The 26,837-nt window shown below is 44.3% G+C and overlaps 1 protein-coding gene across 4 annotated transcripts in view; it reads right to left on the bottom strand.

Moving 5' to 3' along the window:
- KLHL3 (kelch like family member 3) overlaps window positions 1-26,837 on the bottom strand; it is a 111,488-nt gene that overhangs the window by 36,519 nt on the left and 48,132 nt on the right. For 3 of the 4 annotated variants that reach the window (XM_014828459.3, XM_070517329.1, XM_070517328.1), the window contains 2 exons: window positions 17,104-17,213; window positions 3,356-3,472 (listed from right to left, as the gene is read on the bottom strand). In XM_014828459.3, coding sequence (XP_014683945.1) covers window positions 3,356-3,472; window positions 17,104-17,213 — 227 coding nt within the window. The remainder of the gene's footprint in view (window positions 1-3,355; window positions 3,473-17,103; window positions 17,214-26,837) is intronic. The other variant, XM_044780525.2, reaches the window with a different exon arrangement.

Here is a 26,837-nt window from a genome sequence, read left to right as displayed (position 1 = left end):
GCCCCCATACCCATCTTCTTAAGTGAAACACTCAGGCAGAAAACTGGCCAGCGAGGCACTCTCTTAACAGGGTGGTGATATCAGAGCAGAAGAATGTCTTGCACAAAAGTCCCACCTATCGACCTCATCTTGGACCCCATCTAAGGTGGGACTGTGCCTTCTTCACCTCTGATTCCAGAGCTATGGACTTAAGCAGGTGCTCAACAAGTGCAAGCCTAAATGACTCACGAGAAAGGCCAAGCGTGAAACCATTCTGGTGAGCTCTCAAATCTCCACCCTTTGGCCTGGGTCAAATTGCTATGTGATGGAAATGTAAGGGGCAGTGTGGTCTTCGGAGGCCACTTCATGTTTTCTTTGCTGGAGTGTTTGGGATCTGTTGGGAAAGATCAGTTCCATTCAACAGCTAACACTGATTGAATGTCTCCTGGTTGGGGAGCCCAGTGCTGGACCCCGGAAAGAAAACAATGAACAAGACAAGAGTTCTCACCCTGAGGCACTCAGTCCAGTCAGAGAACAAGAAGGGCCTCCCCACATCAATTATCTCGGCCCTCAAGCTGGTCATGCACGAGGCCTGGCTGAGCCTTTCCTGGGTACCCCCCTGTAACTAGGAATTGAAACATGGCCAGGGCCATCACCTGCTGGCCAGCGTTAGAGTTGGTGGGAAAAGAAGCATCGGCGAGATAATTGGGCACTTCTTCACCCAGAGATGATTCCCAAGAACACTCCATTTTCTTGGAAGGTTTTTTTTACACTCCCACTGAGGGACTGAACCAAATTGGGACAAACCATAAACTTTTAGGGTCAGTCAAAAAAATAAAATGTGTGAGAGAGGAACTCTTAAAAAGCTTGAGAAGAAGGAGAAATTCCTGAACAGCTACTTTTCCCCAAGAAATCATTCAGCTTGAATGAAAAGCTCCCTCAGAGAGTTAGTACTTCATGGGTAGAGTTTCAATTCGGGGAGATGAAAAAGTTTTAGAAATGGATATGGTGATGGTTGTACAGGATGGAGAATGCAATTAACGCCACTAACTTGTACACTTAAAAATGGTTAAAATGATGAAGTTTATGTTACATACTTTTTTTTTTTTGAGGAAGATTAGCCCTGAGCTAACTACTGCTAATCCTCCTCTTTTTGCTGAGGAAGATGAGCCCTGAACTAACATCCATGCCCATCCTCCTCTACTTTATACATGGGATGCCTACCACAGCATGGCTTTTGCCAAGCGGTGCCATGTCCACATCCGGGATCCGAACCAGCAAACCCCAGGCCGCCGAGAAGCAGAATGTGCGCACATAACCACTGAGCCACCGGGCCGGCCCTATTTTTTTTAATTTTAAGATATAGCATGTTGTACACTTAGTACAATATTTTTAAATATTTAATACAAGGCTAATAAATGGTAGCTATTGAAAAGACAGAAACAAGAAAATACCTCCCCTAGAAGTCAGAGTAGGTCTGCCAAGGGCTTTCTCTACACCTCCTCCTCCACCATGATCAGCCATCCCCAGCACGTTAAACTAGTTTGAAGTTGCAAGGTCAAAAGAGTGCTAATGAAACATCCTTTTCCAGAGTATTCTGAAAAGAGCCCTTTTTTAAGAAAAAAAGGGCCTGACAAATGCCCTTTTTTAAAAAAAAAAAGGGGGGTCCAACACAACAGTTCTCATGCCCACTGCCTCTGATCCCTTCTTCTCCAGATCTAAACCCTACTTTGCCATAATAACCCAGGAACTACGTTCCAATGTCTTTGTTAAGGTTCAATTGCGGATACCTAATAGAGGCTGTAACTAGGGGTCTCTAAGGCCCCTTTAGCTTTCTCTGGAAGCCAGGTCCACAGCTGCCATTCCCCACTGTGGAAGCAAGACTGCAGTGGAGGCCAGATGTCCACCTCTACCTTTGATCAGTTTCCCACAGGACAGTGGAAGGTTTGACTCTGACACTGGGGGCTCAGGCCCTTTCAGTCCCTCCACTTAGGGGACTTTATCCTTTCTACAAGAAGGATATGCTGCCACCAGGTGGCAGTGGTACCATCGAAAGTGTAAAATGCAGGGCACAGCACCTGAGAAGAGGGCTGTGGTTCAGAGACTCAGAGAACATTTCAGGGACCCTTCAAGCCTGTGGTCAACAGTGTCATGAGCTGGGGACTTTACAAGAACTTGTGAGGGTACTATGTCTCTCACTACTACCAACGGCAGCAGTGCTCATGAAGACTGTAGTAATGTCAACTAGGATTCAGTCAACACTGGATTACAGCCTTTACATGGATTATCTCATTCTACTCACAATCCTATAAGGGCAGGTGCTATTTTTGCCAGATGAGAAGACCGAGGGTTAAAAAGGTTGAGCATTTGCCCAGTGTTAGATGGCTGGGAAGGGACCGAGCTAGGCTGCTGGCTGCTGAATCTCCTCTTATCCTTGCTTCACACCTTCCATTCTTTCCAGAGACTTCTTGGGGATAGCTGAGGGTTGGCCTACTGCCTTGGTATTTTGCTTTGCTCACACGTTTAAAGTTTTATCCTCTGCCTGCTTGTAAAAGTATCTAATGCCATTTACTATACAAAATAAGACATGTAATGGATAAACAGAACAGAGAGGATTAAAGGCAGCAGCCTGCTTAGTGGAAGGCGTGTGCTTTAGGGCCTGGTGACTTGGATTTGAATCCTGAACCTGCCTCCTCCTAGCTGATGACACCAGATAAATCCCAACCTCCATAAGCCTCAGGACCCAAATTTGTAAAAAGCAGGTTATAATCTCTGCTCACAGGGTTGTTACAAGGATTAAATGAGAAAACATATGGCACCATGTTCTCAGAGGAAGCAGATATAATGTGTTCCAGGCACCTGTGAGGAGCTGGTTTTTATAGTCCTAAATGGCGGCCCAAGTTGCCTAAAACTAAGGCGAAAAGAAACATAGGGACATTATGGAAATGACCCTTCTTGCTTTGGTCCTTCACAATAAAAGCAGCTAATTTCTATCGAATGTTTGTTATGCCTGGCTCCATGCTAAACACCTGACTTGTCTGTAACTCCTTTGGTCCCCACAACAACCCCACTGGGCTCTATTATAATTTCCCTTCCATGGAAGAAGAAACTGAGGCTTGAAGAGGTTAAATAAAAACTCCAAGCTAACACGTAGTAGAGCAGGGACTGAAACCTCGGTGTCTTATTCAAAAGCCTATGCTCTTAAACCTTACACTACCACGACTCACACATAGCCCAGTGGGTTGGTCCCCTCAATGCATACAAAAGACCTGTAAAACTCCTCAAGCACCCCCTACAACCAGGGTTGCCCACTGCTATTCCTAGAGGCTGGGGTGAGCAGAGAGGTACTTGGTTCTTCACACAGCACAGCACTCACCTGAACCAGGTAATCCCTAGGCAAGAGAGGGAGACGGACATGTTCCATCAGCTTTGCCATGTGCTCTAAACGGGTTTCTTTCTCATAATTGATCCACGAAATCACAGCTTCAAATACCTATAAAGAAAATCAACCCAGGAAACTTTAGCAAAGAGACAACAGCTTTCAAACAAATTCCTAACCTGAAAAGAGAAAAAAAAAAAAACGCTACAAGCCATCCACAAAGGTGTTTAATCTAAGGTCCAATATTTAAAATAAAACAGAAACAGAAAGTCTTTGTTTGCTAGCTGACATCAGAGAGTGATTGCACACGCACTCACAAACGTTCTGCTAAACCCGCTACCCTGAATGTAGAATCATCCAGATTCACTGCAAATAAATATCAGTTTCAATAGTTATTTAAGGGCAGAAACACAGAACAGTGACTGTGAACCCAATTTTATAAAAACTGCTCAAGAGGACCAGCAGCCCCGGGAGCAATGTCATCATTCCCCTCATGCCCCCCCCCCCTTTTCATTTATCTCCCATGTTTGGTTAATGCAGAATAAAAACATAAGCACATCCTCTGCCAAAAGTTGGTGTAATGGTGAATGTGACACCGAATGACAAAGAGTGGCAAAAATTTCTCCTTGGGTTTAACCTCTCCTTTGAAGAGAGATTTCATTTCTGTACAAATCAAAACTGGGCTTGGAACCAAAAAGGAGGATCTATAGTTTGGATATTTGCCTTGCTCGAGGATAAGTCCAAATTCAAACCCTGCTCTACCATATACACACAGTCAGATACAATTCGATGTTGGTAAGGCTGCTGGGAAACCAGCGCTGTTTGTGGAAACAATTAACGAGGTTTTTTAAGACAGGAGGGAAGAATTTAGCAATATCAATCAAAAACTTAAATGTGCATATTCTTCGACCTAGAAATACCACTGCTAGAGCTCTAGCCTACAAAAATATTCACAAAAGTGGTGCAAGAATATGTGTTCTAAGATGTCTGCTGCAGCATTTTTGCAACAGGATAAAAAAGGAAACAACCTAAAGCCCACAATGGAGAAATGGTGAAACTAGTATTCATACCGCAAGATAGTTTCAGCTGGTGGAAAACAATAATAATAATAATAATTAGCAGTAGTAGTGGTGGTAGGAGTAGGAGTAGTAACTAAGAATAAAACAGAATACTTTCTTGTGCTAGAAAGCAAGAAGGTGCTCAAACTTAATGGAACTTTCACTGCCAACATTTGGGACAATTTAAACATCAAATAGAATAATGAAGAAATCAGATCAGTGCTGCTCACGGGGCTGGGGGAGCCAAAGGAAACTTTTCGTGGCGATGGATATGTTCTGCATCTTTATAGGGTGGGAGTTACGTGTGCATGTGTATTTGTCAAAAATAATCAAATTGTACAATTAATATCTATACATTTTGCTGTGTGTAAATCATACTTCAATTTAAAATGTTCTTAGTTAAAAGAAAAAGATAGTTAATGGATCATAACACAATGAATAAAAAAGGAATCCATGAGTCCATAAAGATACTGAAACAAGTACAGGAAGGGCTCTCATTCACAGAAAAATGCCTGGTAATAAATGTAGAAAGAATGATAGAATTAGAAAAACATCATTTTGCAACCACCAATATGGTACCTGATTCAACAAAGATCATCAAAGGATGCTAAAGTCATTGAAAAGTTAGGGAACAAGATATTCACTGTTCTCAACATAGCATTTCACAGATTACTTATTAATTACGAGGCAGGTGAAGATAGCCTCAAATGGGCAGATACAACCTATAACAAGCAATCAAAGTTAGAACCACCAATAACAGGACAAACTTACACCGTATTCCTGATTGTGATTTAATGGGAAGGACACAGCATCCCCTATGATATTCTTCCTAAAATGTGCAACCTGAATCTCGTAGGAAACAATCAGACAACTCCATGTTTAGAACACTCTACAAGACAGCTGGCCTGGATTCATCAAAACTGTGAATATTACAAAAGATTTAAAAAAAAAAAAAGGGCAGGGAGACAGTCCTAGATTAAGGGGATTTAGAGACATGAGAACTAAACCCAATGAATGATTCATGATTAGATCATGGATTAAAAAGAAACAGCCATAAAGGACTCTCTTGAAACTGTTAGGAAATGTGAATACCGACCATATATTATTGTACCAGTATTAAATTTCTTTGGTATGATAATGGTCTTATGGGTAGAAAAGAGAATTTCCTTGTTCTTAGAAGGTACAGGCTAAAGTGTTTAGGAATGAAGTGTCATAATACCTGAAATTTACTGTCAAATGATTCAGCAAAATAAAAGGTTAAATCTGTAGAGAGAGAGAGAAAGCAAATGAGGCAAAATGTTAACTGGTGAATCTAGGTAAAGAGAATATGAACATTCATTCTTTCAAACTTTACTATAAGTTTGACATTTTTCAAAATAAAAAGTGGAAGGGAGAAGAAAAGAAATTCTAAGGGAAATGGAAAAATACTGCAACAAAATTTACAATTTCAAATTTTACAAGTTGAAATGGAAGCCATGTCTCCTGGGGGGGTGGGGAGGGAGGAGGAAGAAACCTCTAATTTTTCTTAACATAACTATATTTTTTGTGTGTATTGACATGCTAATGATGCTTTGCCCCTAAAATGCTTGGTCCTATTTCCTAAATACATACTTAAGTCAGGTCGGGTATAGCTCAAATTGGACAAGGACTCAGAAAGGAATCCATCAGAAAGGAAGGGAAGGAAAGAGAATGAATGGAATGGGACAGAAGGAGAGACGCAGTATGTATGCAGTGTTTGCTCCCATTTCTGTATAAAATAACCTACATGTGTACAAACAAACACACACCATGGAAATCCTCCTTGTCTAGTTCGGTTTTTTTATTATTATATCTTATACAGCTATGTCTCTCACCCTCACAGCATTGTTTTGTGAATAACTGTGTTTCTTCAACTAGCCCTTAAGATCCATGAGAACAGGGACCTTGTCTTATTTGCTGGCACATAATACACACTCAAATACTTTTTTAATGAATGAATGGTCAAATGAGTTCAGAATAAGCATGTAAGAAGGCAGTGGAATCTGCCCAGGCTGGAGCAGAGCAGACTGCAGACCAAAGGATGCTGGAGAAGTCTGGCTTTGCTGGGTTAGGTGGTGGGCAGCCACAGTCCCCTTCTGCCTTGCATTGTGGTTATCTACACTTCCTTCTGCTCCACTTGACTAGACTGTGAGCTCTTACAGGGTGAAAAGGGTACCTGCTCTGTCTCTGCACCTCCTGCCACCTAGCACAATGTCAGGCACAGAGCAGGTGGCTGGTTGAGAAAGCTTTGCAGAAGAATGAACTGCAAGTCCTTGAGAAGGTAGGGTTTACTGATCATGCCCATCCCCATTAACCAGCCTAGTCTTTGTTATAAAAGCTAAGAGGCAAGCTGAGTCTAATGAAGTCGATATTTAACCTTATCTTTATTTTTGGCTTGACTTGTCTAACTGGTCCCACTTGGTTGCACTGTTTACCTACTCAGCTGTGAAAGCCACAGCACAGGCAACAATGGTGACCTTCTCAGCAACTAGAGAAGGCTGCATATTTTTTGCTTTTAGACTTCGTGGTTGAAAAATAGACAAGCAAATAAACTGCCAACTAGCTTTAGCCTTCAGTGTGCCTAAAATCATTCTCAACAGCCCCTCCCATCAAGAGACTGGCAGAGGCAAGGGGGCACTGAGTAACAGCAGCAGCAGCAGCTGGTATCCACCACATGCCAGGCCCTGCACCACACTCCTCAGAGACATGTCTCCCTGGACTCTCATGAGAACCCAAAGAGTAGACGCTCCTGCCCCTTACTAAGCAACTCGCTTAAGTCCAGAGCCAGGAAGCAGCAGGGCTGGATCCACACAAACCCCACTCAGTGCTCATGCTCTCACCCATAGTCCTCAGTGGCCTCTCAAACGTCTACAGCAGCAGTTGGCAGACTACAGCCCACAGGCCACATTCAGCTGCCACCTGTTTTCATAAATAAAATTCTATTGGAACACAGCCACACTCACTCATTTACATATTGTCTGCGGCTGCCTTCGCACTGCAACAGCAGAGGTGATTTGGGACCCCAAACCCTAAAATATTTACTATCTGGCCTTTTATAGGAAAACTGTGTCAACCCCTGGTCTATAAAATCTAAGCAGAGACCCTATGGCTTCAATCATGGGATAGAGTGATGTCTACTTAGATGAAAATACTTTTTATGAGTCCCACGATGAAATAATCAGCTGACACAAGGCCTGTTTAGGGTTTCACTTTTAAACAAAGAAATAGCAACATTTCCTCACTGCTTCATGTTCCAGAACCAATTTCTTCACTGCTACAAGGTTGCTATGTGGAAAGGAGTTGGAGAAAATTGGATTTCACAGTCCCTGGCTCACCACGCTTCCAAAGTAAGCACAAGCCTTGGCCAGAGCACACCAGATGAACCTGATCCTTCTACCCACCACTCTCGTTACACAGGCTGCCAAGCCGGACTGTACCTGCACACTTTGAGTAAAGTGGGGAACTCTGGGGCACTTACCTCTGCTTTCAAAATGTGTTTGAGAATCAAGAAGGACTCACGTTAAAATGGGCAGGGCAGTGACTTGGCAAGGGGAAAGATCCAGTTAAGGGTGATTCTCAGCAAAACACAGGCTGATTTTGAGAACGTCAGGGGAAAGGCTAGGATCCTGCACATGGACCTGATTTGTTACTCAAGATCTGAGAAGGACTAACTTTATCACTAACAACAGGCACATGCCAGGCATTTTACACACAGGATCTCATTTAGTGCACCAAAAACTCTGTGAAGTAGGTATCACTGCTCACATTTTACACATGAGGAAACAGCCTCAGAGGTTAGCAACTTGTCCAAGGTCATACTGGCAGGAAATAGTGGATCTGGGATGTGAACTCACCTCTAATTCCAAAACTCCAAGTTCTCACGTTAGGCAATACTGCATCTCAGAGGCACAATTAGTTGAGAAAGCTGGGCACGCTGGTGAGTTGGGAAACCACACTCCTACACCCATCATCTTCATTACAATCCTTTAAGCCCTCCTGGTGCATCCCCAGTACGTACCATTTTCTTTCCCAGGGGTCGAGCGAATAGCATTTGCCAAATTTGCTGCCATGATTTTAAATCAATAAGACAGCACTTCTAGACACAAGAATGATTCTGTCAAATTTCTGCTGTTGTTTCTTAAACCAAAGCTTAACAAGAGTTACGTTAACCAAACTCCCAACTCATAGATACACACAATACCGAGGACAGCTGGGAGCGGTGGTGTGCTGGTGCTGGAGCTCATCATGCATGTTTTTTCCCCAACTCAGTGTTTAGGGACATTACACTGGTAGTTTGAAATCAGTCTTGGTGGAAATATTTACACCATGGAAATTGGCAAATGAATCAGCAAACGAATCAGGGCTTTTGGAAATTTTTTTGGAGAGCCAGTCGTTAAGCATTTACTAGCATATTACTGGCTGGGAGAGTTCCTGGTCTGAAGGCTCCCCAGACTCTAGAAGATCTACCCAGTTGCATTCATCTTTCTGACAGTAGCATTATCATAAAAGTTTATAGGGCACTTAAAAGCTCTTTCTTGTAGTTGCTTTTTTTCAGACTCACAAGGGCCCTGTAATACCGCTAGAGTCACTCACAAAAGGGAAAGTAAGGCAGAGAGTAGGGAAAGTGGTCTGCCCAACATGACCTGACTAATTGGTGACAGAGCAGCAACTAGAACCACAGCTTTCAAGTGACGCTTTCACAGCACCCTGTCCATTTCCTCCGCGGCACATGGCACAGTTTGCAGCTATATATTTATTGGTGTAAATATTTGATAAAATCCGTCTCCCTCATGTGATTCTAAGTTCCACAAAGGCAGGGATCTTGTGTTTATCTGTTCATCATTGTCTCTCCTGCGACTAACACACTATCTGCTACATAGACAGCACTCAATAAATGCTTCTTGAGAATGAATAAATTAATCAAAGAAGGAAGGATTGGGCATACGGTTCTCTTCCTACAATAGTACACTGCCAGATATCTGACTTCATATAAACAAAAATGATGACAAAACTAAAACAGTGACACCACCTTGCTTGGAAATGCTACTTCAGCTTTCCACTGCTGCATACAGCCAGCAAAAAGACGTTCACCATGATTCTGCAATGGACAAAGAAAAGGACTGAAGCACAATGGTTTTCGATAAAAATGCTTGCAAGCTGAGAGACATGAATCCCAAAATGATTGGAGCCTGACACAGGGATGGAGAATGCCTTCCAGTCAATATGGTGAACTGAGCTGACGTGGAAGGAAATCTTCCCCTATAGCTTCAAGCACATGAAAAGGATGTATTACAAAAAAAATTAAGATTTGAGCCATACTCAAAAGCACGAGGGAAATGCCCAAGTGTTTTAGATGAGAAGGAATTCAAGTCTGGGAGCTGAATGGAAGCTGAGGACAAAATGGCTCACAGGCCTCTAGAGTTCACACATGAGCTTTAAGGGTTTGGGACTGGAGTCCCATCAGTAGAATGCCTAGGCTACTCCTAGGACACAGGCCACAGTGTTGCCCTAGCTGTAAAAGTGGGGCTAGATGAACCCCACCTGTCTGCCATGGGAAGGGGAAGGAAGCTTGCCATCTCCTGTGGCTGGGGGAATAAAAACTTCCTCTTCAAGAAATCAGAACCCAAAGCTCACGCCACATACACATGTGGGGTTTGAACTGACATTATCCAGGTGGTACAGGGGAAACTCAAGACAAAAAAATAATATAAAAACTGTTTCCTAACTAGTAAACTTGCCCTATAGGGGCACCTCCACAGCCCAGGGCAACCCAGACTACCATGAACATAATACCCTCTGAAGATGGACTCACAACCAAAAATTATACGTCATTAATGAAATGAACTGCCAAAAGGAAAAACAACAGATGCAATAAATCATAGAATATTTGTGGCAACCAAAGGTGCTCTCAAGACCATTCTCTATAATGTGTTCCTTGGAATTCTACGGGCAGGAGACATTCTGAAGCAAAGGGGTTCCGGGAGCAAAGGGGTTCCGGGACCAAATGAGCCCGGGCAACACATCATGCCACACACCTGAACTCCCTTTAGAGATTCACAAAGCTCATTAACAAAAAAAGCTCTGACATGTCCTGCAGTTCCTTAACCTAGTTTGTTTGTTTAGCCGCTGACTCCTAAGTGGATCTGACCTGAGAACCTTCCTTCTTTTCTTTTACCTAAACCCCTACAAATGTCTCACAATATTGTAGTTTTATGGCACACAGTTGGGTAAATACTGACCCAGAGAAGAAAGTCCTCATTCCTTAACTCTCTCCACAGACCCCCACTCCCTTCTCAGCCTCCTCTCCCACTATCCCCTGCAAAGACCTTTGATTCTCATCACACGGGTTACTTTTCCCCCAAGCACAGTAACTTACTACAAACTTTTATGTCTTTATTACTACAATTCCTTCAACCTGAATGGCTCTCCAAAATCCTACTCACGTTCTCCAAGTTTAAGCTCTAATATTCCCTTTTCTATACGGCCTTCAACCAGCAACCTGGAATAAAATACTCCAGGGTGTTTTCCTCCAACTTTGATGACAGGCAACGACCTCTCTCGGCCACATATTATGGATTCATGTTTTCGGTCTGTCGGCCCACCAGACAGTGAGTGCTTAAATAGTAATGACTAAGTATCACTCACCTCTGTCTCTCAGTCGGGGTTCATTAATAAACAGCAGGGGCCTGGTAGGCAGGCACGCTCAGCTTCAAATCACAGAACTATCTACCATTAGGAAGCTTTAGTTTCCTCCTCTGCAAAATGGAGACAATAATGTCTGCCTTGTGAGTTATTGTAAGAACTAGAAATGTGCAAAACAGTATGCTGGGCAAAAAGAAGTCAGACACAAAAGCATACAACACACACTGGTATTTCATTTATATAAAGTTCAAAAACCGGCAAAACTGACCTATAAGAAGTTAAGATAGTAGCCACACTTCTCATGTTTGGGGGTAGTGACGGAAGGGAGTCCCAGGTTCTGGTTCTTGATCTGGGTGCTAGCTATGTGAGTGTTTCACTTTGCAAAAAGTTGAGCTTTCCACTTTTATTTGTTCATGTCTCTGAACTCACTTCAATACAAATGCCACATTTTTTAAAAAATATTTTTTGTGAAATGTAGCTGGAGAACAGTGAGCAGTCAAGGTAGACTGTTGGTCATAGTGCTATGGTATTCTGCTCATAGATGCTTATTGAATCGCACTCTCCGAAGGAGAAGAGCAAAAAAAGTAATGCTGAGGCAGGGGCCCAGGCCAGATCATTGTTTGCAGTCTGAGAAGTTGGCAGCTCTAATGCTGACCTCAGAGCAAGGCAGATATAGGATATACCTGCTCAATCACCAGATAATGTCTCAGCAGCAAGCACTCAAGCCCAGCCTACTGGGTGAAGAGGTCCAGCCTTTATCTCACACCCATTGCTGGCTGGGGAAGCTAGGAATTCAGACAGGAGGGCACGCATCATGCAACACTAATGATCCCCGGAGACCAGGGCCTAATTACCCTTCCAGGAGATAAGGTATCAGAATTTGGCCCCTGCTTACAGTTTTAGGAGATAATAGCACATTAAAAAATGTGATCGTGCAGAGAGAAACTAACCAGTAGTTCTCATTACAACACATACTTGACACTAACCTAATTTTTTGAAGAGGCCTAGCCACTTTCTTCCTGACCTGTATGTGTGAAAATGTGGGCCATTTCACTCTGAAAAGCCTCACGTTTCATAAGAAGGCATGGAATTCTTGAGAAGTAGAAACATATTTACCAGCTAAGAAAGCAAAGATTCAAAAAGTCCAATAACTAGCAATTCAGAGGCAAAACTGCATGGAACTCAGGAGTCTTATCTCTTCTCCTTAGAGTGTGTTTGTCCCAGAAGGCTGCCTCCCCTGCCCCTGGGTCACCGAGTTGTCCGTGGTCAGAGCCTCCAAGGGGAACACAAGAAACAGGCTATTTGCGCACAGGCTTCGCTCTGACCCTGCATCACCTCCCACGTGGAAGACTCAGGCAACTGGGAGGGACTTGCTCCCCTGCATCTTGCCTCTTTCTCGGGGTGGGGTGAGGGTCGGGGAGGAAGGGGAAGGCCCTACCCGAAGAACTAGTGGTTTTGTGACTCCTACAGATCCTTTTGTCCTCTCTCAAATAACAGGAATTTTAAAACAAAACCAAAAACTACACGAAGGAAAAACAAGAGAGAAAATGGCAAAGATCCATGCCCTCCTCTGACCTCTAGTTCCCACATTTGTCCTTATTCTCCAGGAAAATGTTAAAATTATTCCCATAACCTCAGCTGGCTCAGAGCAAAACCCAGCCCCAGCCTGCCTCTTCACTCCCTCAGGGAAGGTCTGCTGAGCACCTCCTGGTGCCTCCGGGGCACTGTGTCAGGCACTGTGCATGACACAGAGATGGCTAAGGTACCCACACAGCCTTCAAGGAGTTAGAGTACAGGGAAGGAGATACGGCATGGGCAAAAGCAAGTGAAGTGGGAAGAAGAACAGTATCTGAGCCCTGGGAGAGGCCCAGACAGGGTTGGGGGTGCTGGGGCGCAAGAGGCCACTACCACTCTCAGCCCCTGATAGGCACCAAGCCCCAGGTCATGCCAACCATCCAGACCAATAGGGGCTCTTGGAAAAGCATCCCCTTAAGAAAGACCCCAGTCAACTCTTACAACTACTACTACTATTACGACCACTAGCAGCAGTAGGACTACTACTAATAGTAGCAGCAATAATCATATCTTACGGTAATGAACACTTCCTGTGTGTCATCTTGTTTCATCTCCAGAGCAACTCTATTAGATACAACACTATCATTACCCTCCTTTTACAGATGAGAAAACTGAGACTTAGAGAGCTTCTTTTACTTATTCATTCAAGAGATATTTTTTTAGTGTCTACCATGAACCTGATACCACTCTCGCAGTGACCATAAGACAGACAAAATTCCTGACTATATATGGTGCACACATTCTGGTGAGAGATAAATACCTTGCCCAAGGTCACTCAGCCTGTTAAGGCGGTGGAACCAGGATTTGAACAGCAGCCACTCTTGCCTGCAGAACCTATGGTACCTTTCAAACTCCCAACAAGCAAGCTGCCTGGACCCAGCCAGTGACACTTATAATCATCATTAACACTAAAATACCGCATTTCCTCTATTTTAAGATGCATAGATTTTTCACATTTTAGTGTCTGAAATCTGGCTGCATTCTACAATAGATGTTGAAAGAAACCTGTGGGCTGCAGGCAGAGAAGTCAGTGATAATACAGCTGATACTGCTGTTCAAGTGTGGATTTAGCTAAATACAGGTTATCTGATTACTGACTCAGTTGAGTTTTCTGCAAATGTTAACATAAAATGCAGTTGAATTTTAACTTAAATTAAGGTCCCTGATATTACTTCACATACACTCAAAAAATTTCACTATAATGCAATATTGAAAGAAAAATCTATTGTGCATGCAAGAGATTGCCTATCATGTGCAATTTAATTAAATGGAGTAGAAATCACCAAATCTGGAACAGATCACAGAATTTTCAAAGTCTAAAGGGCCGGCATTTAAATGACAAACATCTAATTGTAAGAAGTTTCCAGCTATTTAACTTCCAGCAATATGTGATCAGTTCAGGGGAAATAAAACTATGGATTTAGCCAAAGAGAAGGTCGCCAGACCCATAAGCCTCAGAATTACACTGCTAATCTTAAACGTACCAAGGCATCAAGATCATGAGTAATCTACTTTCCGAAAAGCATCACAGAACTCCAAAGTAACACTTTATGATATGAACTAAATATGAAACACAACTTCATTAATGTGAAAAATACCTATAGCCTAACTGATTCTACAGAAAGAGCGACTCATACATAAGCATATGAATAAACAAGAGCCACTATAGACAGTTTTTAAGCGAGTATATTTAATTTCATGTTTCTTTGTTTCTGGAAAGATAAAATTAACTCAATGGCTTATTTTACCATTATCAATGGCAAAAATTGACATTATTGCTATTATCATTGGTGCCTCAAAATAGAGGATCGTGGTAATTACAATGGCAGCTGCCATTTATTGAGCACCTGCCAAACACTATATTTGATATTTACTTATCTCTAACCCTCATGACAACTATATATAAGGGAGAGACTATAAGGGAGAGACTCTTACTATTCCCATTTTACACAGAAGGAAATTAAGGTTCAAAGAAACCAGTGACTTCTCAAGGTCAAACACTAGTAATCATGAAGCCAAGCATGGAACCATGGAAGTCTGCCTGAGTCCAAAGCCCAGGTGGTTTCCAGGGTACTGTAATGCCTCTCACTACAACACCCACCTCCACCCCCACCCTGGCATAGCAAGCAGAGATAAGCCCTCACGTGAAGAAACCTTACTACGATCTCAGAGAAGGATGGGCCAGAATGAATTCAAGGTAATAGGGTCCTTCCTTCTCAACCCAAACACTCCCAAGTTGATCCAAATCTTGCTGCTTATATAACTGCTCCCATTTTCTCAAACGACACTTGAGGACCTGCTCAAGCAGGACCTAAAGTGACCGACTGCCACAACATTCACACAGCCATTCAACTGACTGGTTCATCCCTTTAAATTGTGTCAAATGGGTAGCACAATCCAGAGAAGACAGTAAACAGGCTCAGCAAGAACAAAGGGTTGCTGAGGTTGGGGCAGGAAGGGGCCAATGGCCTGACCACAGGCATTCTTTCCCTGGAGGTGCTGTTTCACTTCAGTTAATGGAAGGAGATTCCTCCCTGAGCCTAAGGGAGAGTCCACCTTGTTGTGCCAGTCATCTTCTAGAGATTCCTCTGAAGTCTCGGAACAGCCCATAGTGCCAATAAAAACCTGCTTTTGTTCTTGACCAAACTTTTGCAGTATGACGGGCAGGGGCTTGTGTATTTCACCTCATACTCTGGACATGTGCCTTTGGACACAGCCTTATCTCCAATGTAAAATCCTTTTCAAGGGCTTTTCCCTAAATATTCCATTGATAACAGCCATTATTTGAGGCTATTGGACACTAAGAGTGGACTAGGACAATTCAAGAGACATTTCTTGAGCATTTCTGAGGACACAGAGATAAGACATGGTCCGTACCATCAGGGAGGGAGGAGGTAAGATCAGCTCAGAACTAACTATAATAAAAAGCAGAACAAGGTGAGTGTTATCCTGGAACACAGAGGAGAAAGGAATTAATTCCAGATGCAAGATCAATAATAAACTCAGCTAGCACTGATCAAGCACCTACTAGGTACCAGGTACTAAACCAGGCATTTACTTATGTTATCCCATTTAATCCCCACAACCATCCTGAGAATACGTTCTATTACCATCATCACTTTATAAATGAGGAAATAATATAAGAACTCATACAACTCAGTAGCAAAAAAAAAAAACAAACAAACAAGCCAATTAAAAACGGGCAGAGGATCTGAATAAACATTTTTCAAAGAAGACATTCTAATGGCCAACAGGTACATGAAAAGATGCTCAACATCACTAATCATGAGGGAAATGCAAATCCAAACCACCATGAGATATCACCTCACACCTGTTAGAATGGCTATTATCAAAAAGACAAGAAATAACAAGTATTGATGAGGATGTGGAGAAAAGGGACCCTGCTGCGCTATTGGTGGGAATGTAAATTGGTGCAGCCACTATGGAAAACAGTATGGAGGCTCCTCAAAAAATTAAAAATAGAACTACCATATGTTCTAGCAATTCCACTGCTGGGTATTTATCCAAAGAAAAGGAAAACACTAACTCAGAAAGATATATGCACCCCCATGTTCATTGCAGCATTATTCACAATAGCCAAGATATGGAAGCAACCTAAGTGTCCATCAACGGATGAATGGATAAAGAAGATGTAACATATATATCGGAAAGGGAGAATAATCCAAGCAGAGAGTCAGCGATAGGGAAGGCCTAGAGGTAAGACAGCTCAGCAGTCACAGGTCAGCTAAAGCAGTGGGCAGAAGTCAAGCTTCTGGCACAAAGGAGGAGGTATGTGGTCAGTGAGTTAGGAGACTGGGTGTCAACAAACCTGGGCTTTAGTCCCAGCATGGGCACTGACTAACTGTGTGACCTTCAGCAGTTCCTATCCCCTCTGTGGGCCTCAATTTCCTCATCAGTGAAAATTCAATCCCTTTTTGAAATAGATGTTCTCACCGGTTTGCTCTGGCTTAAATGCTCAATGATACTACAAGAGGCCACGTGGGCCCGCGGTTAAGATCAGGTGACAGGTAGACCCCAGCTCGCAGTGATCCGCTGAGTGACCTGGGGCAAGCTGACTAACTCCACTGAGTCTCAGCTTCCTCATCGGTCAAGTGGGGCAACAGCAATGCCTGCCTCACAGGGCTGTGGTGAAAGCTGAGTGAGCCCAACATCATAAAGCACTGAGCACAGCACTTGGCAAACTGTCAACCTTCCATGAATAGGGGCAGCTCTGTCACCATCATCATCACCACCGTTATTTCTTTTTAAAGGATTCAGGAAGTGAATGGTCATAAGCCAGAAGGCCTTTTTTGTTTCTTTAATTTAAAGGGATGACAAATAAGCTCCTTTTTTTTCTCTCTGAAAAAGAGAAAAGATCTCCCTGAACCACAAGTCCCTCCCGTAACCACCTCACAAGTGAGGCTCCTGTGTCACCAAAGAGCCATGCCATACCTTCTCTTCTGAAGAAACGGTCAGCTTGTCACTGGATATCAAGCTGCACACCTGGTCCAGACTTAGGCTAAGAAATTCTTCCCCCAGCATCACCTCTGGAAAGTGCTGCTCTGTTCCAAAAAAAGCAGAAGTTCAGAAAACAAAGTTATAACACACTCCTGCCCTTCCATGAACCAAGGCCATGACAATCTGTGGGGTTCACAGTGGGGTCCTGGGGCCTTTGGAGGGAGGCGGGAGGAAGAGAGAGAGGCAGAGAGGCAGAAAGAAAGACAGCCCATCCTGGCTGGAGGGAAACTAGCCTTTTCATTTGGCAGCAAAGGCATCCCCCTGTGTGATCCTCCGTCCTGAACATCAACACAGAGGAAAATGGGGCAGAGACATGCAAGGTAATGTTTTTTCCATGCTCCATGAGATTAATAACGGCATTGCAGAAAAGCCTCACTGAGACCTGCCTACTTAATTGAGCTCATTTCCCCTTAAGGCGCAAGCTGGCAGAGTTGCAGACAGTGCCCTGTGCAGCTCAGCCAAACAAAAGTGGGTCAGAGCTAAAGCGGGGCTCTAAGTCTCTGGGGGTTCTGGTAGGAAGTCAGCATTAGCAGGTTGGCAGAATGGGTCATCCTTTCCTGCCGTAAGTCAAGCCTGCTATAGCGAGTCTCTGGTTCACAGAGGCCCAGCTAAGCCTCCGTCCAGTTGTGGTGGCAACACTGCTGGTCCCGCATTGCTGGGAACAGTCCATGGCAGCCAGGCCTGTGGAGGCTGCAAGATGGAGGGGAATTTGTGGACATCTAGAATGAGACAAAACTCACAGGCCTGAGTTCCATACAAGGGAAACACCGGTGACAATTCCTACCCTGACATTTGCCCAGGCCACCATCCTGCAATTACAGGGACAGCGAAATGCCAGTGAAAGAGCATACACTTCATAAAAAGGAACCTAGATCTGGGGCCAGCCTGGTGGCGCAGTGGTTAAGTTTGCACATTCTGCTTCTAGGTGGCCCGGTGTTCGCCGGTTTGGATCCCGGGTGCGGACATGGCACCGCTTGGCACGCCATGCTGTGGTAGGCGTCCCACACAGAAAGTAGAGGAAGATGGGCATGGATGTTAGCTCAGGGCCAGGCTGCCTTGGCAAAAAAGAGGAGGATTGGCAGCAGTTAGCTCGGGGCTAATCTTCCTCAAAAAAAAAAAGGAACCTAGATTCAAATACTGACTTTGTCATTTAAGAGTTGTGTCCCTGAGCCAACAGCATCATCTCCCTGGGCCTTACTACCCTCATCCATAAAATGGGGAGAAAACCACTTGTCTTGCCTCCCTCCCATGCTCTGAAGGGAAAGGAACTGTGAAAGTGTTTTGCAAGCTATTCCAAGGCTAGCCAGCCCAAGAGCTGACTGTTCCTGGTACAGCAGACTCTGGAGATCACAAGATCCTTTGTCATTTGCCCCAGGCCTACTCCTTCTTCAGTTCTCTCACAACCTTGCACCATCGCCCCAGGGAGCATCTGTGCTCCTTGCCCTCCAGGCTCTAGGCCTTCCCCACCTTCCTTCTTTGATGGCCTTGCTCTGGCCTGGCAGCTTCTTGGATAATTCCAGAAGGCTACACTCCCAGTTCCCCCTGAGGGCCACCCCAGCTTGGTCTGGCCAGGCCCTCAAGTGAGATTCAGAGTTCCTCCATCCCTGGGAGGCTGCTGAAATATCAACTTTGCTGTAGCTGAATAATGAAAAGGAAAATCAGAGTGTGCTAAGGCCCTCTCTCACACTCTTTAACTTCTTAAAAACCAAACAAAGAACTAAGGTTTAAATCATTTCTTGCCAAAATCATTTTTAACTTTTCATGATGAAATAATTTCAGGTCCAAAGAATTCCCGCCTACCTTTCATCCGGATTCCCTAAATGTTAATATTTTACTCTCAAAGATTGAATAATAAACAATCTTTTCATCTTTCACTGGACAAAAAGGGCTCCCAACTTGCTCACCACCGGCCTAATGACATCACCGGAAGCCACAATTAAAGCTTGTCCATCCTGAATCTCGGAAATGGTTGTACATCACAAGACAGATGTAAAAGTCAGATCCTGGGGCCAGCCCGGTGGCGCAGCGGTTAACTGAGCACGTTCCGCTTCTCGGCGGCCCGGGGTTCGCCGGTTTGGATCCCGGGTGCAGACACGGCACCGCTTGGCACGCCATGCTGTGGTAGGCGTCCCACACAGAAAGTAGAGGAAGATGGGCACGGATGTTAGCTCAGGGCCAGGCTTCCTCAGCAAAAAAACGAGGAGGACTGGCAGTAGTTAGCTCCGCGCTAATCTTCCTCAAAACAAACAAATAAATAAATAAATAAATAAATAAATAAATAAATAAATAAAAGTCAGATCCTTTATGAAGGGAAGCAACTGCCTTAAAGTAAGAAGCTGCTCTTGATTCTCTACGTGTCAGCAGGAAAAAGTCTTTAGTTAAAGCTCGGATTTTAGGGCAGACATTGAAAGGAGCTCCCTAAACAAGGAAATATTTAAGACTAGATAGTATTATTTTTAAAGTGTCTACTCCTAAAGATTCTAAAATAAAAGTAAGTGAACTATCTTCTTTGGATGATGAGAATTCATTCTTGGCCTGGAAGCTGGGAAAGTAACAGGGTTCTCCCTACGTGCTCTTTCTGGTCCAAGAAGTTTCTGGAGCAGAGTCCCCCATCTGCTGGCAACACCCAAGAAATAGTGGAGAGAAAAAGCAGTCACCACACAGTGACAAAGCACAGGACCTGGAGGCTCTGTGGGCCAGCCAAGGCTGAGCTCAGCAGGAGAATCTGGCAAACGAACGCCAACATCCCTGTGGCCCAGAGGCACACCCAGCCTTCCCACCTTTATCTTTGGTTGACCAAAAACCTGACATTTAAAGGAGGAAAAAGAGTGAAGAGAAAATGAGGAGGTGAGAGAGTAAAATTCTGGGCTGTGAAAAATTCTTCCTCACAGCTCATAAAGCCAAAAGTAGATGGGTTTGGATCTTGAAAAGGAAGAAAATGGAAGTACAGTGATGCATATTCTAGGTGGCTTGGCAAACAAACCAGGAATTCTCAAAGATAAATCAAGGAAGAAAGTAGTCAGCCCCCTACACCTCTCCATCTCCCTCCCTCTGGGGCACTGCACGATTGGAATCTGGGTCCCTTCTTTCTGCAGTAGGCTGCATCTTTGCCCAACTGGAACGTCCCACTGAGATCCCTTCAGGAATCCTCCCGGGAAGCAGCGTCTGGAGGGGTGGGGGCAACAAGGCAGCAGCAGCTTCTTGCCCAAGGCTGGCACCCCGGGACCCAGGAGCTTTGCAGAGCATGAGCAGGAACAGACGAAGAAAGACAGCAAAGAAGAAAATTCCTTCCCTTCCCCCTTCAGTCTGAGGAAATAGGGCTGAGCCCCCAGACTCAAGGGACCAGAGTCCCTTTTCTGTTAGCAACATTCAAGAAACAATGAGATAGAAAAACCCAGAACAGGATGCTCTCGCTAACTTGATTTCCTGGGACACAGGAGTCCCGAGAAGACTTTGTATTCAAGTCAGCCCTCTTCCCAGTAGCTTCCTGGAAAGAACCCACTCTGCTCCCAGAAGACACCTCTCTGAGGATCAGCTTCAAACTTTAACACTCGTATGTTCATTTGTTTGGAGATTTTTCTTGTTTTGCTTTGCTGTGAAACGTATTAAGGGAGAATGTAGTGAAGAGCCTTGGCTAAGAGTCAGAAGACCTGGGTTCAAGTACTTGCTCCGCCTCTCACAGTCACTTCCTTCCAGGCTCTGGCTTCATCATCCATAAAACGGGACCATAACACCTGACCTAGGTCTCAAGGTTGTTTTGAAGCTTGAAGATGATAACACATATTAGTCCATTTTGAGATCCTTAAGAAACTCTTTAGAAATGAAGGATGAATATAATCAACCACGTTCTTGCTTTACAAAGTCCAGTTCTGTGGGCAGCACTGCTCTCGAACAGAGAAGCTTCTCCACACCGACAGAAACAACCTTTGGGACTGCAGGTCCCGTATGGGGAGGCTGCAGACCTCAAAAGTCTTAGAGAACCACTTTACTACATTGAGTTCAACTAACTTCCTGGTAATATAGGTTCAATTTCTTAAAGCTGCCGTCTTATCCATCAAATGGGGCTAACCATAGTACCCATCTCATAAAGGTGTACAGGCAACAAATAAGCAAGCATATGTAACTCTCATTTACTGAAACCACAGCAAGTGCTCAATAAGTGTTAATGTATGACATGCCATGTGCAATGTTTCTTCAAAAATGAAGAATGCAGAGCTGATGCCTACAAGGAGCTTACTTTCTTACAAGATGGGTAAGACAAGGCACCAACAACTCCAAGCCAGAGTCCATAGGGCCATGACTGGGAGAGACATGCTAAGTATAAACAAAAGCATGGAAGCTAGAAAATTCAGAGACTGTGTGCAGAATAGCAATATTTCAGTCTAGCAAGAGCCTGGTCTATGTCTTCATTCTTCTAACAAATGTTCCTCAGCATCCACTAAGTATGGGGAACTGTGCCAGGCTCCCGGAGATGCAACAGCAAGGCAGGCCAGGCTAGAGCTTGAGGAATAGATGGGGTATGCACAGGGCGTAGCATCTTCTAACCATGGGCTAGCCCCTAGAAGGGAGACTCTCCAATAATAAAATCTCACTTTTCTTGTATTTTTGCTTCTTTTTCATTAAAGAGGAATGGAAACAGAGAGGGTGGAAAAAAACACCAGGCTTTACTGTTTGTTAACAAGTTCCAAGTCTTGATTAATGAAACACAATGGGTCTGTTCCTTTCCATTTGGATGAGAAATTACAGAAAAGGGGAAGGGCATCAGATAACTCCAAGTCCTTTCCCCACCAAGCAATATACATATCTTCCTGATGTTAAAAGGATGAGAAAATTGGGTGGCACAGTCCTAGGAGAGGGCTTTCTCTGGGGGCAGAGTTGGGTCTTTTCAAGGAAGCACACATGGAGAAAATGGAGGGTATTCCTAATAGTAGCTAACACTGCTAGGCATTTGACATGTATTACATCGCTTACCTCTCTAAAAAGCCCTGCTGAAGTGAATATCAATATCCCCATCTTACAGATGGAGAAATGGAAGCTCGGAAATTCTAAGTCATGTGCTTAGAATCACACAGCAGTAAGTGGTACAGACATGTTTTGAAACGAAGGCCGTCTGAATATAGCAACAAACATTCTGATGAGTATCTTAGTCCCCACAATGATAATTTGGCCTGAGCAGGCCATTAGGGTAAAATTCAATATAGACATCAGAGAGCCCTAAGAATCTCTCTGAGGGGTGCTGCAGACAGAGAAAGAGAATGCGAATCTAAAGACCTTTCTTTGAAAAAAAAAATCTGAGTAGTAATGTTCTAAACATTTTGGCCTCAGTCCCGGGTTCAAATCTCAGACCTAACTCCTGAATTAAGATCTTCCCCTAATCTCCCTATCCACCAGGCTAGACAAAATGATATTCCATGTGCCCAAAGCCCCCAAAATAGGAAATAAAAATTATAAAAGCCCTTATCACCCTATTTTATAATCTGAGGCCTTTCTCTCATACTGGGACCGTGAACCCCTTGAGGGCATGGTCTGTCTTGTTGGAATCCGGCTTGAAGCTGAATCCTCAGTGTCCTGCGCATCTGCACACATTGTGCTCTAAAATTATTATTGCACTTCCCTGCCTACTCTTCAGGGCTGCTAGCGCTCAGCTAACCTCCCAAGCTGGTCCCATTCCTCCCTCTTGATAGGACGAAATAATCCTAAGCCTTTGATCAGGTTCATCTAAACTACAAGCCCAGATCAAATGGAACTGAAAACCCATCTATGATTTTTCTGACCTGCAGAGATGCAATGAACCCCATTAATCCAGGACCAGTGGCCCCAGGGAACAGATATAAGGATCTCTGAATGGAACTAGTCATACCCCCCAGGAAAGACTGTCTGATGCAGGTGGACTCACAAACAGAATGAAAATATATTAGTAGGGTAAAAAAATAAAACAGAGCTGCTTTAAATCTCTCTCTCATGCCCTCTATTGCCCTATTTTTAGAGGGCAGAGGTAAGCTTTCTTGAATTTCTTGAACCAGTATTTGGTTTTCAGGGCCCACAGTTTGCCTGTTCCAAGGAGAAGGCTCAGCGCCTACAGGGAAATAACAAAGACCCACCCTGACCTCTTCCCACAGGGGTCACGACCACCAGCCCACAGACTCTAAATATTACTACCTCCACCCTCCCTGGGGATGGTGGGATATGAGCTCCCCTGTCGTGCTGACTTAATTCTAGAAAGATACATATCATCCCTCCCCCTTTCTCTCTCTCTAACACACATACACACACAGAGCAAAGGGCTATATCAAAATTGCCCAGTTGTCAGTGCTATTGATTCAGCACCAAAGTTCCCTGTTACCTAGAGAATGGAAGGAATGAAGAAAGTTTCCTAAATCCCAACAAGGAGAAAAGCTAGAAACAAAAACTACCTGTGTCTGTACTACTGCTTCATTTGCCACCTGCAAGTTAGAAGCAGAAAATCAGGGGTAGACAGGAGTGAGGTCACTGCCATGGAGAGACAGGTTGTACTGGCCTAGGTGGATGTGAAAGTAGTTAGTGGGCTCAGAGCACAGGCTCTGGAGTCAGACAGCCTCATCATGAATCTGGGCATTGCCACTTAAAAACTATGTGATCATAGTTACTAAACCTCTCTGGAGTTCTAGCTTCTTCATCTATAAATTGGAAAAATCCTAACTACCTCTTGTAGTTATGTGGCCAAAATAAGGTAATGCCTATGAAGAATGTAGCACCATGCCTGGTATCTAGCAAGAGTTCAGAAATGGTAGAAACTCCCACCATTATCACCATCATCATCATTATTTTATGATGCCAAGTTAGAGGCAGCAATTTCACAAGTTGACCCTCACTGAGTCAGAGGTTCACGTTTTTTAAATGTTTTGTCAAAGTTCTTTGCTGCTTTTAGTTTAATCACTTCATTCCACGATCTCAAATGACTCAATCAATCAAAAAAAGGCCATTTCTCTCCAGGAACACGTGAAATCTGATGGCTTTTCCATCCCATGGCTGGAGGGTTTCAACTCAGCTTTGACGGATTGATGTAAACAACATGTCCAAAGAATTTTAATTGCCATTTCATTAATGGGGTCCCATTAACATCCCTCCCAACCAGCGCTGCTGATGGCCCAGTGCATGGCAGTCCAATTACCAAACAACAAAGTCTCATAAACCTTGGCCCTGGCTGTTGAGGTTAAAGATTAAGCAGTCCCTGGAAACAATAATAATGAACCATAAGCAACAGGCTGTGCAAAACGCCAGGGTCCCTTTCCCAGTTACCAGCTACCCAAGAAGACTGTGACACCATCCACTGGGGGGCAAGGGTCTGAGTATTCAGCTACTAAATATGAGACCCACCTTCTCCCACTCCCAGAATAATACATATCACAGCAAAAATCTTGAGGCATAACCCTGAGGGGGAAACTGGATCCAGAGGAAGCAGGAGGGACTGCCAGAGCAGGAAGAGACAAGGCCATTCCAAACAGGAAACCAAACAGGCAGCTGGGTGGAAAGAGGTGGTGCTTCAGCCCCCGAGAGCCGTGCTGTGTCCACCTCCAGTGCCTACACCAGGGGACTGAAGACCTATCAGAAGGCAAGAGCTGACTTTAGAAACAATTACTTCTTTTTTTTAGACAGAAATTTGCCAACATCTATCAAAACAGTTCTTTAATGCACAGTCTCTTTGAGCTACACTATGCTACTAAGATGGTACCCTACAGGTACACTCTTACCATTACTTACATACTAGCAAGCCTACTCCAAAACATTACACATAAGAATTCTCACTGAAGTATTTTATATGAAAGGAAAAAATGGTAACATTAATGTCCACCAATAGAGGACTAAATACATTACAGTTCATCCATATGATGCCCAGATGCAAAGAATAAGACGTACCCATACAGAAGGGTCTGGAAAGAACTGCAATTTCCCAACTGAGAACTTAATTTTGTACTAAGTCAAGAAAAAGTACAATGAGTACAGAATGCTTCTATTTGGGTAAGTTAAAAAGCATAATATCTATCTCCTGTGGGGGTACCCAAGATAGTCCCCCTGCCCCTTCAGAAAGAGGCCTAGGAGAAGGCTGACTCTGCATTTTATACCTTTGTGTCCTGTGTGAATTTTTTATCATGGGTATAAGTTGCTTTTATTGAATACATTGCCTACAGCTTTAAAATAAGGGTACAGAAATGTACCGTAACATGGAAAGATGTTCAGAATATACTGCTAAGATTTTTTTTTAGCTGGAAAATACACACATGCGATGAAAAGGATCAGGAAAGTACACACCACAGTGCTGCCCAGGGTTCACTCTGGGTAGGATTGTGGTACTTTTTCTGCTCTTTCTGCCTGTCTGCTTTTTCTCTAATAATCAGGAGTGGTTTTGTATTAAGATATCAAATAACAACAGCAGTAATAATAATAACAGAAAAAGAAAGTTTGTCTTGGAGAAGGAACAAGAGCAGAATTGAGAGGCAAAGCTGGGGGCCACAGACAAGTAAAGGCAGAGGCCAGCTAGCCAGGCACCAGGGAGGACGAGGGAGGCAGGACATACCTGCCCGTGCATCTGGACATAAAGCAGCTCTGGACATGGTCCTCCTTCCCCAAAGTGCCTCTGGTGGTAGCAGCAGTGATGGTGACCTAAGGAGTCCTGTCCCTCTGCCAGGACCCAGCTCTGAGGCTCTCATACCTCAGAAGTCGAGCCTGGCCTGGCGGCTCCAGAGCATGGCCCTGGGTGGTGTCTACTTCTGCAGGAGGTTCTCCTCTTTGTCCCCGTGATCCCCAAATCACCCCAGAAACAGGGCAGGATGTACTGCCCCCATCATAGAGAGGAGAAAACAGGCCCGGTGTCACTCAGCTCCAAAGCATTGCCCAGTCTGATCCCTAGTTCTGATCTGGAAGGTCTACTTGTAGTTTTTTGACTTAAGACACCTCCTAACATAAGACATGGGCCCAGGGAAGCCTGTGGCCACAGGGGCTGACACTGCCCCCTGTGTGTGACCCTACTAGGTTCCCGCAACTCCACTTAACAGTAGGACAAGGCAGCAGCTCTGTCTCAAATGCAGTGATGGCAGAGAGCACCAGGTTCCATCTAAAGTCAAGGAGTGCAAGACCAAGGAAAGAAAGCAGGCGCACATCTGTGGGTGGGTATGGGGGTGGGAACAGGGATCATTATTTGTTCCTTCCTTCTCTAAACACTGCAGAGTCTTACCTTCACATTGCTTCTCCCAATGCCTTTTCATCAAGGTCTTACCAGCCTCTGCATTGCCATTCCACCTTAAAAATATGACTTCCCTGCTGCACACAGCTGAGGGTTGCACAGAAAGCTATCCCGGAGATGGTCACTGGCTCCACAGAAGGCCTGCACACCAGGGAGGACCTCAGCCTGAAGTCATGCTGACCGAGCCAGGGAAAGTAGGAGGGCTCACCATGCAGTGAGGGGGCAGACTCCACATGCTCCTGGGAGGCAGGCTCCCAAAGGGGAAGAGAAGACACACATCTCACTTCCCCGTCCCAAGATGACTAAACACCCCGAGTCTAGCAGAGACAGCTGGCCGTCTGTCTACACTGTCTGGTTGTTGGGATTTGGTGACTACCTGGCACAGGCTTCCAGGCATAGGTTTCCAATGGAAAATGCCAACTCTAGCCACCAACTCCCCTCAGTTACT

This window comes from Equus asinus, chromosome 9 (genome assembly GCF_041296235.1).
Source record: "Equus asinus isolate D_3611 breed Donkey chromosome 9, EquAss-T2T_v2, whole genome shotgun sequence".
Taxonomy (NCBI): domain Eukaryota; kingdom Metazoa; phylum Chordata; class Mammalia; order Perissodactyla; family Equidae; genus Equus; species Equus asinus.
This window is presented reverse-complemented; position numbering and strand designations above follow the sequence as displayed.